This window comes from Leucoraja erinacea, chromosome 18 (assembly GCF_028641065.1).
Source record: "Leucoraja erinacea ecotype New England chromosome 18, Leri_hhj_1, whole genome shotgun sequence".
Taxonomy (NCBI): domain Eukaryota; kingdom Metazoa; phylum Chordata; class Chondrichthyes; order Rajiformes; family Rajidae; genus Leucoraja; species Leucoraja erinaceus.
In genome coordinates, this window is record NC_073394.1 from 39,884,825 (window position 1) to 39,899,986 (window position 15,162).

At 39.2% G+C, this 15,162-nt stretch overlaps 1 protein-coding gene across 2 annotated transcripts in view; it reads right to left on the bottom strand.

Annotated features, from left to right (window-relative positions):
* pde3b (phosphodiesterase 3B) overlaps positions 1 to 15,162 on the bottom strand; it is a 149,165-nt gene that overhangs the window by 41,658 nt on the left and 92,345 nt on the right. For both annotated transcript variants that reach the window (XM_055649887.1, XM_055649886.1), the window contains exons 3-4: positions 7,826 to 8,083; positions 7,194 to 7,351 (exon numbers count right to left, since the gene is read on the bottom strand). In XM_055649887.1, coding sequence (XP_055505862.1) covers positions 7,194 to 7,351; positions 7,826 to 8,083 — 416 coding nt within the window. The remainder of the gene's footprint in view (positions 1 to 7,193; positions 7,352 to 7,825; positions 8,084 to 15,162) is intronic.

Consider the following 15,162-nt stretch of genomic DNA (forward strand, 5'->3'; position numbering starts at 1 on the left):
GCATAAAGGGTTGAGAGGCGACCTTATAGAAGCATGTAAAATCATAAGTCATATACAGTGCCCTCCATAATGTTTGGGACAAAGACCCATCATTTATTTATTTGCCTCTGTACTCCACAATTTGAGATAATAGAAAAAAAATCACATGTGGTTTAAGTGCACATTGTCAGATTTTAATAAAGGCCATTTTTATACATTGTGGTTTCACCATGTAGAAATTACAGCTGTGTTTATACATAGTCCAACCCTTTCAGGGCACCATAAAGTTTGGGACACACCAATGTCATGTAAATGAAAGAAGTCATGTTTAGTATTTTGTTGCATATCCTTTGTATGCAATGACTGCTTGAAGTCTGCGATTCATGGACATCACCATTTGCTGGGTGTCTTCTCTGGTGATGCTCTGCCAGGCCTGTATTGCAGCCATCTTTAGCTTGTGCTTGTTTTTGGGGCTAGTCCCTTTCAGTTCTCTCTTTAGCATATAAAAGGCATGCTCAATTGGGGTCAGATCGGGTGATTGACTTTGCCATTCAAGAATTGACCATTTTTTAGCTTTGAAAAACTCCTTTGGTGCTTTAGCAGTATGTTTGGGATCATTGTCTTGCTGGAGAATGAACCACCGGCCTATTGGTTTTGAGGCATTTGTTTGAACTTGAGCAAATAGGATCTGTCAATATACATCAGAATTCATTATGCTTCTACCATCAGCAGTTGTATCATCAATGAAGATAAGTGAAGTACCTTCAGCAGCCACACATGCCCAGGCCATAACACCCCCACCACCGTGTTTCACAGATGAGGTGGTATGCATTAGATCTTGGTCAGTTCCTTCTCTCCTCCATACTTTTCTCTTGCCGTCACTCTTATCTTCATCTCACCTGCCCACAAGACATATCCAGAACTGTACAGAACTGTGGTTGCTCTTTTAAGTACTTCTTGGCAAACTGTAACCTGGTCATCCTATTTTGTGGCTGACCAGTGGTTTGCATCTTGCAGTGTTGCCTTCTGTTCATGAAGTCTTCTGCGGACAGTGGTCAATGACAAATCCATACCTGACTCCTGAAGCGTGTTTCTGATCTGTCGGACAGGTGTTTGGGGAGCTTTCATTATAGAGAGAATTCTTCTGTCATCAGCTGTGGAGGTCTTCCTTGGCCTGCCAGTCCCTTTGCAATTAGTAAGCTCACCAGTGCTCTCTTTCTTCCTAATGATGTTCCAAACTGTTGATTTTGGGAAGCCTAAGGTTGGCTCATGTCTAACAGTTTTATTCTTGTTTCTCAGTCTCATAATGGGTTATTTCATTGGCACAATTTTGTTCCTCATGTTGATAAACAGCAGTAAAAGTTTCCAAAGGTGATGGAAAGACTGGAGGAAAGACTAGGATCTGAGAGCTCACTTATACCTGCATTAGGAGGCATTTAAACACACCTGAGCAATTGCAAACGCCTGTGAAGCCATGTGTCCCAAATATTATGGTGCCCTGAAATGGGGGGAATATGTACAAACACAGCTGTAATTTCTACATGGTGAAACAAAAATGTATTAAAATGGCTTTTGTTAAAATCTGACAATGTGCACTTTAACCATATGTGATTTTTTTTTCCTATTACAAATTTCAAATTATGGAGTACAGAGGAAAATAAATAAATAATGGGTCTTTGTCCCAAACATTATGGAGGGCACGGTAGATTATGTGAATAGCTGCACGTTTTCCCCAGGTTAATGGAACTAATAACTGGAGGGCATAGTTTAAGGTAGGAGAGAAATTAGATAAAAGGGACCCAAGGGGTTTTCGACATAAGGACTTTTCGACATACCTTTTCGACATAAGGAATGGTTTAGAGAGATATGGGCTACGAATAGACAAGTGAGAGCAGCTCAGTTAAGCTGGTTGGTCAGCATAGAGTTGGGCCGAAAGGTCTGTTTCCATGGTGTATTGCTCTATGATTCTAATTAATGTGCATGTAAGAGAAAAATATTGGAAAAGGATAGGTGGGTCCTTGATTGTTGACTTGAATGTGATGGGACCCAGTGCCCGTTTCCATATTGTATGATTTTACAATTACACTATACAAGACAATTATAAACTATGGGTGTCCAGAAATCCTTATTCAACCAAACGAATGCACCAATGACCAAAGACTGCACATTTTAAACTTTGGAAATTTACTTCAATCCAAGGTTGGGTTAAGGATGGCCAGTAGCCACAGATCTAAAAAGAATGGTACATAAATTCATTGATGGTTGGGGAATCAGAGCTAAATGCACTGGTGAATGGACCATGGGGAAAAGCAAGGAATTGAAGACCAATGGAGTGAGATCAGAGAGGTGAAGGAGTGGGGGCGCTAATGAATTGATTTATCTGTTGGGAGTATTCATTCTGGTATGATACTGTGAACACCACTTTGTCCCAGAAGTGCCCATTGAAGGTTGCTACATTATTGCCGTCCCCCAGTAATGCTCATGTGCACCTGATCTAGGAATCACGTCAATTGTGGAAGAATGACTCCCACCGTGAAGTTGACTGATTCATTTTCCAAAGCAATTCCAAATAGCACGGGATCATTCATTCAGGCATTCAAAAACTTTATTGAATGATATGCAATATGAAATTCAATTTACAAACAATTACAAATGTGAAAAAAAGGATTGGCAATGGCTAATTACCATCATTTAAAGTTCCCATGGCTTTCATTATGAACAAAATATCAAATGAACACGCCAAATAACAAGATTTCATGTTTCCGAAAAATTAAAATATGTTGGAAAGGAACTCAAAATTATATGCATGTACAAGCTCCTTGGTATGAAACAGCATTTTTGAAACAGCATTGTCTGAACTTTTGAGATGGAAATACTGCTTGCTGTTTAGTAGCCCATGCTGAACACTGCCTAGATTTTACAGAATACAGACATGAACTGCTTTGTTTACCAAGGAATTGCAAGCAAAATTGTAAGACTGCATTATCAGTAAACTCTTCTGATCTTAAAATGGAAGGAAGGTCTTTGATTAAACAGCAGAGTTGGCTGGACCTATGACATTGTCCAAAGTTATTCCTACTGTGAAGGCCTGAGATAATGACTGATTACTCCAATAGCGACAAACATCTTCCTTTGATCGAGGTATGACTCAAACCACTGGTATGTTTCCCTTGATGTTCAGTGTCTTCTTGATCCCAAACACAGTCAAGTGTTGCTCAGTGTTAAGGCAGAGACTTTCATCTTACCAGCGATATTTATATTTGGTCCATGTTTGGATCATGACTGTGATTAAATGTATGGCTCAGTGGCACTGTGAAATCCAATCTGGGATTTGATGGCATTTCCACAATAATCCTGCTAGGCAACATTTACATTTGTATTCAAGTGACTGGTGCCATTGGCAGGCAACTACTGCAAAAATCAGGCTTTCACAGTGCCTGCAAGGTGCTTTTGAATGATAGAACAAGAGCCTTCCTACCAGCCCTCCCCCCGCAACCTTAAGATTGCGTATTTCCACATTGGAGTGCAACTGTTCCCATTTTTAAACATAACTAGCTGCCATTCACACATGTGTGTGTAAGATTATGTCATTCCCTGCTGAAACCTAGGATATTAGATATCCTTATACCAAAGAACACACTTCATTGCATTTCCACTCAAGAACCACAGTTCCATGGTCTGATATGCTATTTCAAGAAAACCCACTGCAGCTAGTCCCAGCCCAGCATTGGGAACACAACCATGATGGAGCTTGGGTTTTACATGGTCAATAGGTGCAGGAATAGGCCATTTGGCTTATCATCCCTAATCAGTTCCTGCCTTCTCCTCATATCCCCTGACTCCGCTATCTTTAAGAGCCCTATCTAGTTCTCTCTTGAAAGTATCCAGAGAACCTGCCTCCGCCGCCCTCTGAGGAAGAGAATTCCACAGACTCACAACTCTCTGTGTGAAGAAATGTTTCCTCGTCACCATTCTAAATGAATTACCCCTTATTCTTAAACTGTGGCCCCTGGTTCTGGACTCCCCCAACATCGGGAACATGTTTCCTGCCTCTAGCGAGTCCAAACCCTTAATAATCTTATACGTTTCAATAAGATCCCCTCTCATTCTTTTGAACTCCCGGGTATACCAGCCCAGCCACTGCATTCTGTCGGCATATGACAGTCCCACCATCCCGGGAATTAATCTTGTAAACCTACGCTGCACTCCCTCAATAGCAAGAATGTCGTTCCTCAAATTAGGGGACCAAAACTGCACACAATACTCCAGGTGTTGTCTCACTGGGGCCTTATGCAACTGCAGTAGAACCTCTTTGCTCCTATACTCAACTCCTCTTGTTATGAAGGTCAACATGCCATTTGCTTTCTTCACTGCCTGCTGTACCTGCATGCTTAATTTCATTGCCTGATGACCAAGGACCTCCAGATCCCATTGTACGTACCCTTTTCCCAACTTAACACCATTTAGATAATAATTTGCCTTCCTGTTTTAGCTACCAAAGTGGATAACCTCACATTTATCCACATTAAACTGCATCTGCCATGCATCATCCCACTTACCCAACCTGTCCACGTCACCCTGCATTCTCATAACATCCTCCTCACAGTTCACACTGCCACCCAGCTTTGTGTCATCTGCAAATTTGCTAATGTTACTTTGAATCCCTTTACCTAAATCATTGATGTATATTGTAAATAGCTGCAATCCCAGCACCCAGCCTTGCGGTACCCCATCCAAACGTGCCACTATTTCATCTTTTATAATTGACTGCAGCATCTTCCCCACCACCAAGTTCAGGCTAACTGGTCTATAATTCCCTTTCTCTCTCCCGCCTTTCTTAGAAAGTGGGATAACATTAGCTACCCTCCAATACACAGAAACTGACCCTGAATCTATAGAACATTGGAAAATGATCACCAATACTTCCACGATTTTTCGAGACACTTCCTTAAGTACCCTGGGATGCAGACCATCAGGCCCTGGGGATTTATCAGCCTTCAGTCCCATCAGTCTACCCAACACCATTTCCTGCCTAATGTGGATTTCTTTCAGATCCTCCGTCACCCCAGATCCTCTGGCCACTAGTACATCAGGAAGATTGTTTGTGTCCTCCTTAGTGAAGATGGATCATAGGTACCTGTTCAAGTTTGAACACCAGGAAAACAAAAGAGCTCATTGTCGACTTCAGGAGGCACAGCACCGACTTAGCCCCCCTACACATCAACGGCGAGTGTGTGGAGAGGGTCAACACCTTCCGGTTTCTCGGCGTCCATATCGCTGCTGACATCTCCTGGACGGACAACACGACAGCGGTCATCAAGAAGGCTCAGCAGCGGCTGCACTTCCTGAGGGTCCTCAGGAAGCACAACCTGGACTCTAACCTGCTGCTGACCTTCTACCGCTCGTCCATCGAGAGCCTGCTGACATACTGCATTACAGCATGGTATGGCAGCTGCACCATGGCAGACAGGGAGAGGCTTCAGAGGGTAACCAGGACAGCGCAGAGGATCATTGGCTGCCCTCTCCCCTCCCTGATGGACATCTACACCTCCCGCTGCCTTAGCAGGGCAAAGAAGATCATCAAAGACAGCTCCCATCCTGCGTTTGGACTGTTCGACCTGCTGCCCTCTGGAAGGCGCTATAGGTGCATCAAATCCAGGACAAACAGACTCAGGAATAGTTGCTTTCCGAGAATTATATCTACTATAAATTCAAATTCACACATGCACTGACTTCACCGCCCAACACGGACTTCCATCTGTATATATGTATATATGTATGTAGCGCCGCAGAATTTGTGCACCTATTCCCCCCCCCCATCTCCCTTCTGTTTTTTGTTTTTTCTGTTTCTTGTTTTTTGTGCTAAATTGTATGTATGCACTGAGTACGAGCAGCTTTCAGTTTCACTGTACATGTATAGTGACAATAAATGGCATATCATATCATATCATATCATATCAACTCATCTGCCATTTCCTTGTTCCCCATAATAAATTCACCTTTTTCAGTTTCAAGGGTCCAACTTTGGTCTTAACTAATATTTTCCTCTTCACATACCTAAAGAAGCTTTTACTATCCTCCTTTATATTCTTGGCTAGCTTATCTTCGTACCTCATCTTTTCTCCCCGTATTGCTCCTTAAACATTACCCAATCCTCTTGCTTCCCGCTCATCTCCGCTACGTTGTATTTCTTCTATTTTATTATTTATTTTTTTTCCGGTAAATTGCTGAGCCAGTTATCCACTTATCTGAACTGACCACCTCCATTCCAACTTTCCACCAACATCTACCAGCACCACTACCCACCACAACCAAAACTTCAACCTCATGATCCCAATACCATTTTACCTATTCTGGTTTTGATCGGACCCTCAATGACAGCCTCTGTTCTGGAGCCATCCCATCCTCCAACCCATCTACTCTGCATGGAATTCTCTCATTTTCCTCCAGTACTGTTAAATTCTGCAGTAGTAGATCCAGGATTAAAACAATGATTAGCATGCCACATTATGATTCTTTGATGGGCTTGTAATACAACAAATTAATTTAAATCTGAAGATCGGTTCCAACCCAAAACGTCATCTATTCTTTTTTTTCCAATTGATGCTGAGTTCCTCCAGCATTTTGCATTATCTTCAAATTAATTTCTGTCAGCAGGAAGGAACAGAGCTGGTGAAAAGATGCATAATGATAAGAGTTTAAGATAAAGTAGATCGGCAAAGTTTATTACCATACTGAGTGGGTCAGAAACTGCAGATCATAGATACCAAATCATTAGCTAAACCTCTAAAAGGGAGATGGGGGATATCCTTTTCACTTTGTTGCTATGTTAGGGATGTAATACTTGGAAATATGGTAGAGGCTGATTTCCTAAGAAAAATGTAAACGTGTTTGGACAAGCACTCGAAGAACATGAAATGTTATGGATAAAAAAAAATTCCCATTTGGGTCTTGGCAGCCTTCTCTTTCAAAGTGTTTGCCAATATGGAGAAGACATTAGCCCTTTCTGTGCAGTATATTCTAGAGCAGTGTTATATTCTAGAGCAGCAGCTTCCTTGCTACCCTGGATGGTTTAGTGAAAGTTTGTTAACGTTTAGCGAAGATGTGCAAATAACCCACTGTTTGAGGCGATTCACAACTTCTGGGGTATCGTTTCTTTCTGAATTGTTTCAGGTTGAGCTGGACCTTAATAAATGGTACGTGTATTAAATTACCTCACTGACCCACTCTCGAGGTGCAGTTTCATGCTATTGTTCCGATCCCACCTCAAAGGAGCAGGCTCCATTGTTGGCAAACCAGTTGCTGATGTGGTAGTTGTCCATGTTCCTGTATTCCTTCTTAGCTGTCCAGTCGGTAAACTTCTTCTCAAACGCTGTGAAAAATAAGCAATATTAACAATTCAATCCAAAGAAGAAGGACTTTGCCAACAACTCCAAATTTATTGGAGGATATAGTTGCATCATGGAGCACCAGGATACATTCTAGCATTAGATTTGGAAAGACTGAGCAAAATCTAAGCAGGAAAGATAGGAAAACTGGAGAAGGTTTTTTCTCGGCAGTGTTGGTAATGTTAAATTGTTAAGAGAGATAACAAAAAGCAAATGGTAAAATGGAGTTCTCCCAAAAGAAAGTTCTGAAACTGAATCGATAAACATGCCTTCAAACATTCCCAACATTGACAATGATAAAAGTACCTGATGATTCAGGAAAATAAAGCCAGGATTTCTACCAAAAAGATGTATTTCTGAAAGGTGCCAGCTACAGGCAACTCTATGCTAGAATGAAATGTACAAGAATTAAATGTTGTTTATACTTTATATAAAATCTTTCATTACGTTTCTCTAACCTTTGGAAACATTCTTTCCCCTTTATCTGATGAATCCTCCATTTCTGAACAGGTGTAAGAATCGGAGAATGATGTAAGGGGGTTCACTCGTGGTCGGTGTGTATTCGAGTATGTGAGCTGGGATACGATTAGGCTGTTGATAGTTCGCAGTGATGAGGCCATATTAGATGGGACTGAAGGGTCAGCAAGTAGGTCTGTAACCAAGCTCTGTGCCTCACCCATAACAGCGAGATCCACACCACACCCACTGCTAGAATTCTGTGGCAAAAACAGGATTGTAGTTATAACAACACCATATTTACTCAATTCGATAATTCCAAGTCATGCATCAGTCTGTGTAATAAGTTACATTTTTCTGCAACAATTATCCAGATCTTGTTGAAAAAAGGTCACTGGAAACTACTATTCCAACTAAAATAGAACTTTGTATACATGTACAACAAATATAAAATTTTGTTTGAGGTTAACTGACAAGTACATGTAAAAAAAAAACGAGATTCATTCTACAATTTACTTGGCTGCATGTATATTTCGATAATTAATTTTAATTTAGTTTTAACAGCACGAGGTCCCCACTACTCAAGAGAGATAGGAGCACAGCGTTCCCACGAATAACAAATGACAACTTGACTGCAAAGACATACAACAGTCAATTTAAACATGGACATAGTTTCTGTGTAAATTTCAGCCTGTCAAAATGGAAATGGACTGATATTGAAATAATTTAATCCCTTTAATGTTGTTGTACTTGGAAGTTGGAAATTGAATAGATTGCTGATTATTAAAATCTATAAATACCACCAGCAAATTACTCAAATCTAAGTTAAATGAACATTCGTGATTCTTTAGCACAAGATTAAGATTAATTAAAATTTAACAACAGACACAAACTATCCTTACCAATTATTCTACAATAATTAAAGATTTATGTGTTGTTATTATTTCAAGTAACAAATGCTGAGTTAACCGTTTAACTCTAATACAGATAATTTATATCAAATAAATATTGCTTCAAACATCATTAAATGCTTTTTTTTCATTAAATATATTCTGGACGTAGATACTTCAACCAGAGAAGACAGTCTCAGTTTGAATGGCAGCATCAGCGACTGTAAACAAGTAATATTATCACGTAATAATATGCTGTTTGCATGGAGTTTGTAAGTTCTCCCTATGATCGCATGGATTTTCTCTAGGTGCACCGGTTTCTTCCCACACCCCAAAGACATACAGGTTTGTAAGTTAATTGGCTTCTGTAAAATTGTAAACTGTCCCATGTGTGTAGAATCGTAGTCGGCGCAAACTCGGTGGGCCAAAGGCCTGCTTCCACGCTGTACCTCTAAAGTCTAAGTCTAAGTAAAAAATAAAGTATTAATTCAAACGCTAGTTTACTCATTCCAAAACTGAACACGTTTTCAATATAAATATATATATTTTTTTTTTCAGTCTGAAGAAGGATTTCGGCCCGAAACGTTGCCTATTTCCTCCGCTCCATAGATGCTGCTGCACCCGCCGAGTTTCTCCAGCATTTTTGTCTACCTATGTTTTCAAAATAACCTAATACTTGTTGAAATAATCCACTCGCGAAGCACTCACCAAAAGTGCGATTGTAATAATTGGAAAACCAGAGTTCACCATTATATCGTGAAATTAACTGCAAACAATAGAATGCGCACAGGAATTATACATGAAATAATAAATCTCCTAAATTGCAGATCACAATCCCTTTAAATAGCGTTGTTACAAATTCCTACCATCAGGGGCGCGCCAGATCTGCGCCCTGCCTGTGCGTGCGACTCGAGCAGCTGGGGGGGGGGGGGGGGGGGGGTGTGATTAAAATGCAGGTGTTTATTGGTTGTTGGAGAGGGATTCGCTCTTACAAAAAACTCATTAAGAAATTTTGGTGTGTGACTTTTTTTTTTTAATTTTGGGTCTATTGAATTGCTGGACTAAAGTCAGACCAGAGTTCTGACGCCTTCAACTCCTTCAAAATCACGGATCGCAAGAGCAGGACAAAACAAAAGGTAGATCGTTTATTTAACATCTTATCTAGTTTTTTGTGTAATTCAATTTTAATCTGCTGACCCGAAATATGTTATTTAGCCCCCGTTATCGGCCATGTCTTTGTGGCTGTGAGACTGTGACTGAGAGCAAAATCATGGCGGCAGCCACAATTCAATTCAAAATCCACAAACATCCACTCTCAAGAGAATCAAATTCATTATTTTTAGCACAATCATGTCATAAGAACATCTAAATCATCTATATTTTGTGTTATTGTCTATCCATGATCAATATTTCCATACTAATTATCTGACTAAAAACTTCCACAGTACATAGTTTCCAGATAGAAGTTTAGTATGAAAATATTAATCTTGGATAGACAATTACACAAAATATAGATAATTTAGATGTTCTTATGACATAATTGTGCAAAAAATAATGATTTTGATTATCTTGAGAGTGAATGTTTGTGGATTTTAATTACATGTCTGTGCAAAACGCCCCTTGCCTGCTGCAGTGTTATAAACCAACACAGTACATTTTAGGTCAATTTGGCATAGATATTCATGATAAAGTAAGATTTAAACATCATGTTACATTTTGAATTATTGTGTGAATGGGATCAGTTTGTTATTTTGATACTTTGGCTATTTAAATTTATTTTTAGCCTTTTCTTAAGAATGGGATAGATGTTTAGATCTAGTAATTGAATTTAGATGAATTTAATTGATTTGATGACACAGATGAATTTTTTGTTCGGTATTTACTATTTGTTTTAACGTTACAATTATATTAGTTCTGATCTTGAGAATATCACATTTTTGAATTTTCAAGGCAGTCTGGGTGTTTATTACTATTTCCGTCACAACTGTTAATTTTGTAATCAGCTACTTAAATAGGTAATTAACTAATTATATACTTTAATTTCAGGCCATCCAAGTAAGATGTATCATATATGTTTCAGAATGCTTCAATCTATAATAACTGAAAATGTCATTCAGTTCTCTTAATTTTTATGAAAGTTATGGGCTTTTACGTCAATGGACTGTCCTCGATCACAACTTATGTTAAGCTAATGGAAAAGCAATAGGGGACAAGATGCTAATTTCAGATTATGAAAATGACCATAACTTTATTAATACTGAAGATATGAAAGTGAATTAGGTATCAAATTAGTTATTTTGTTGCTTTATCTGATGGGATAAATTACAGGCTTGATTTTTTTTTTTAACTCAAAATGTTGTAACATTCCTACTTTAAAATACATCTTTGAGCAAGTTCCAAAGATGGCATAATATTTCTCATATTTTTGAAAAAAATAATTCCATACAGAACGATTTTGTGATACATTATGTAAATGAAAGCTGTTGTTAGCATTGGCACATGCCTTGCTGATGGTGGTAAAGCTTTTGAGGGTCATTTGTCACAGGGTGCACTGGGAATAATTTACTCTTGTAAACATGTGGCTTGTCTATTTAGTTTTCTAGTTAATGGTGACATGAGGAGAGATAATTAGACTTCCACTCATTACAAATGTCTGATGTATGGCAGTTGTGTGGTGCCCACCTTGTCTGGTGGAACTTGCTGCCTACTGGCCCAAATGTTGTCCAGTTCTCCATGCATTATTTGAAAAAGTGCAAAACAAATTAAAAGTGGTCACAGTGAATACTTCCACTTCTGTCTTTATGATGAAATGGAAGTCATTAATGAAACAAGTTAAGATGACTGCCACGGGCAGAGTGCAGAACCCATGACATTTCATGGCAGCAAGGCAAACAGTGGCAAACAATGGCCTTCAAACCATCCTGAGGTCACATCTAGTGATGTTTGCTGCTGATTGTGAAAAAGTTAAATTCTATTCTCAACTCCTTGTGAAATGAAGTTGTCAAAGTTGCCTGCATTGTTTACTCATATATCAGACATGCACTGCGGGCAAATAATGTTCTTGCTGTAAAAGTGGTGGGCAATAATCAGCTTCAGTCAAAGTGAAAAGGGGAAGATGGAATCCTCTCTCCTTGCTTAAGTAAACGCAGCTCCAGGTGCATGATAACACCATATCCTGCAGGTTACCTTCTCAGGCACACACTTGGACACCCAACACCCGGGTATATATATAGCCCCCTCCCCATATGTAACGGGCAAAATCGGTATCTCCTCCACTGTTCTGCCGGGGGGGGTGGGGGGGGGGGGGGGGGGGGGGAGGGCTTCCCCAAAAGGACAATAGAACTTTAAGGTGGAGGCTCACAACTACTTCCCAAGGACAATTAAGGATGGGTAAAACACGGTGAACAGTTTAAGTGATTGTGACAAAATTGAGGCCTGCTCTCAAGATGATTTGATTTCCAGTGCTGGAAATACAGTGTTGCATGCACCCCAAAGTAAACAGTGCCCAATGTGGAAAATTGGGGGGGGAAATTGACATCCATTCCGAACATCACATTCTGTTTGTTGACTACAAAGGTAGGTGAGACAGGAAAATTTAGAAAAATAAATCTGCTCCATGATAAGTTTGTTATTTTTAATTTTTCTTTCAGTTTAATCTTGTTTTAGATGCTCCTTGTGTTATTCCTTTCCCTTTTTTGGAGACAATCTACCCATGAGAATAATGATGATACTGAATTGTTTGCTCACTTCCCTTTCTATTGAAAAACAAAGCAAAAGCAACAGGCTCGGTATCCCAGCATCCATGGCATTGAAGAACAAATTGTACACAAAGGCCAACACAAGTGGCAGGGTAAACCTGACCTTTTCCAGCATTAAATAAATTCTCCCTTCAGAGAGAAATGGAAACAAAAACAATGGGCTCAGAAGTGCATCTACGGAAGGTGATATATTCAGAAGCACCAAACACATTGAGGAGTCAAACAGCAGCTACATCCAGAAACATTTCAAGAAATGGAGAATTATAAAAGGTAAGTGCCAACTGATGCCACAATTTAGCAACAGAAATCAAAATTAAAGCAACACGAGCTGTGCACTTCAAACCGAGAATCAAAATTGAATCTAACATTCTACTTCATTCCAAATTCTAACATTATACTTGATTCCAAATTGCTTTTGCAGCTTCAGAGTTCAAACTGGCAGAGACTCAAGAGTAATGTTTGCACACATTGAATATGAATCAGATGGAACAAAAGATCCAATTTTCAATACAGAATCTAATTTACTCAACAACAGCTGAGCAACTGAAAGATTTCTCATTATTTTTGTGAAAATCCCCATTCAATGTATCCTGCATCATCGGAATACATTGGAAGTTTGCTGTACTAGCACAGAAGAAATGAAGTAAATGTGCAATGGAGATTATAGCTGCTTGTATGCATAAAATGAAGTTTGCATTTGCAGCAGCATGACATCAAATAATAGGCTATATACCAATTACTGCCTGCAAACTGTCAGCATTTGGAATATTTTCATGCCATCAGATGCTAATATTTTGATATGTTAAAAGTACAAAACTGCAAAACATTCTCTCCTTTCCAACTCTCTGTATTGTTTTCTCACTTTAATTTTCTTTTCCTCCTTTTGTTTACTTGTATTAATCCCAACGACTCTATTATACTTCCTTCTCAGTATTTGTGCTGTTTATTTTCTTAGAATTTGAGGAAAAGAAAAGCTGTTTCCTGCTTTCTGCTCCCTGGTTTGCTAGTTCAGTTTTGTTCTCAGAGATGGATGATTTGATCGCATCATTGTTGCTGAATGGAAGGAATCATCTCCGCCTGATGCCTACAGACAACCAGTCATAAAATGTTGAATCCACGAGCAATGGTCACCTTTGTGGGAAGTTATCTTCCGCCAGCAGTGAACAAAATCCTAACCAGTTATTATTCATTGTGATGATCACAGAATCGCACAACACATGTTATGATTGGGTGAAGACAACTAGACTGTTCACGTGGGTCTGTACCAGGGGTGGGAAATCTGCGGCCTTCTAGGCCATTAAGTGCGACCTTTTGAATGAGTACAAATTTTGTAGAACAAATCCTTTTATTTTTATTAATGTTTTTGTTCTTCTTGTATTATTTTTATTTAAATTTTAAAGTGAATGTATTTAAAATATCAAAGAGTAAAAGAAGATTCAACAAAATAATCTTCCCCGACTGACGGCCACAATTAAAACATTAGTAAGTCATGAGGGCTATTTTAACACCTGTTATGCTCATGATTTAGTTCTAATGCCACTCTAGAATGTACGTTAACCTCCCTGCCTGACTGGCGCCACCACCACCTGTGGCTGGTTGACGAGAGGGAAAATGTCGGGTAGAGTCCGCTGGCCCTCCAGTCTTCAGTATTATCAACTTTTGATAGCGGTGCTTTGTGATACTGCAATATCAACATTGAAGAAATTCAATGCATTATGCCACTCATAAGGACCACAAATATTTCAAATTAGAGGGAGACGCGAAAGGTTGCATTGCAGAAATTAAAATGTGAAAAGCAACGGCAAAGGCAGTTATTTCAATCAGCGGGAAGACCAATAATGCTACTGAAGCGACTTAAAGTAGTTTATATACTCGGGGGGAAAAAAGGGAAGCCATTTAGCGATGCAAAAATCGTAAAATATTGCATTGTCGAAGTAGTAGGGTGTTTAGATCCCGATAAGGTTTGAAAGTACAAACAACTGCCTCTTTCAAGGAAAACTATAACTGATCGGCAGCATGAATTAGCCCTCAACATAACAGAACAACTTCACGCAATGCTCCAAAAGGAAAATCTATATTATTCAATCACTTTGGATGAAACAGCTGATACTACTGACTCGGCACAGGTTTTATATTTAATTCGGCCATAAAGGTAAATATTCTTTGCTACGAAGAGCAACTCGCTTTGGGCACTCTTACGGGTGGAACACGAGGAATAAATTTCTTCAACAACTTTAAAGATAAACGTCGTGAAGTTGGACTGGATTTGTTTCATTTAGTGAGTGTAAGTACAGACGGTGCACCTTCCATGACAGGAAAACGTGAAGGGTTTATTGCACAGATAAAAAAGGAATTATCAGATCCAGATGCTCTCATTTGTTTTCATTGTATCTTACATCAGCAAAATCTCTGTCATCAACTTTGTCAAAATACAAAAAACTTGAATTAATCTTCATTTTAATTAATCTTCATCTAATCTTCATCTATATAACCCAATAGCGATTCTGGCAGCAGCAGCAGCAGCAGCAGTTGGTTTATAGATGCTGAATTATTTATTCAATTGGATTCAAATGAAAAGGCCCGCATGTGCACAACAGACACACCAATGGGAGAATGGTTAAAATTTCCCTCTGCTATCACTGATACCGCAAAAAAAAGCTATACGAGAACAAACGGTCATTTGCATCGGTT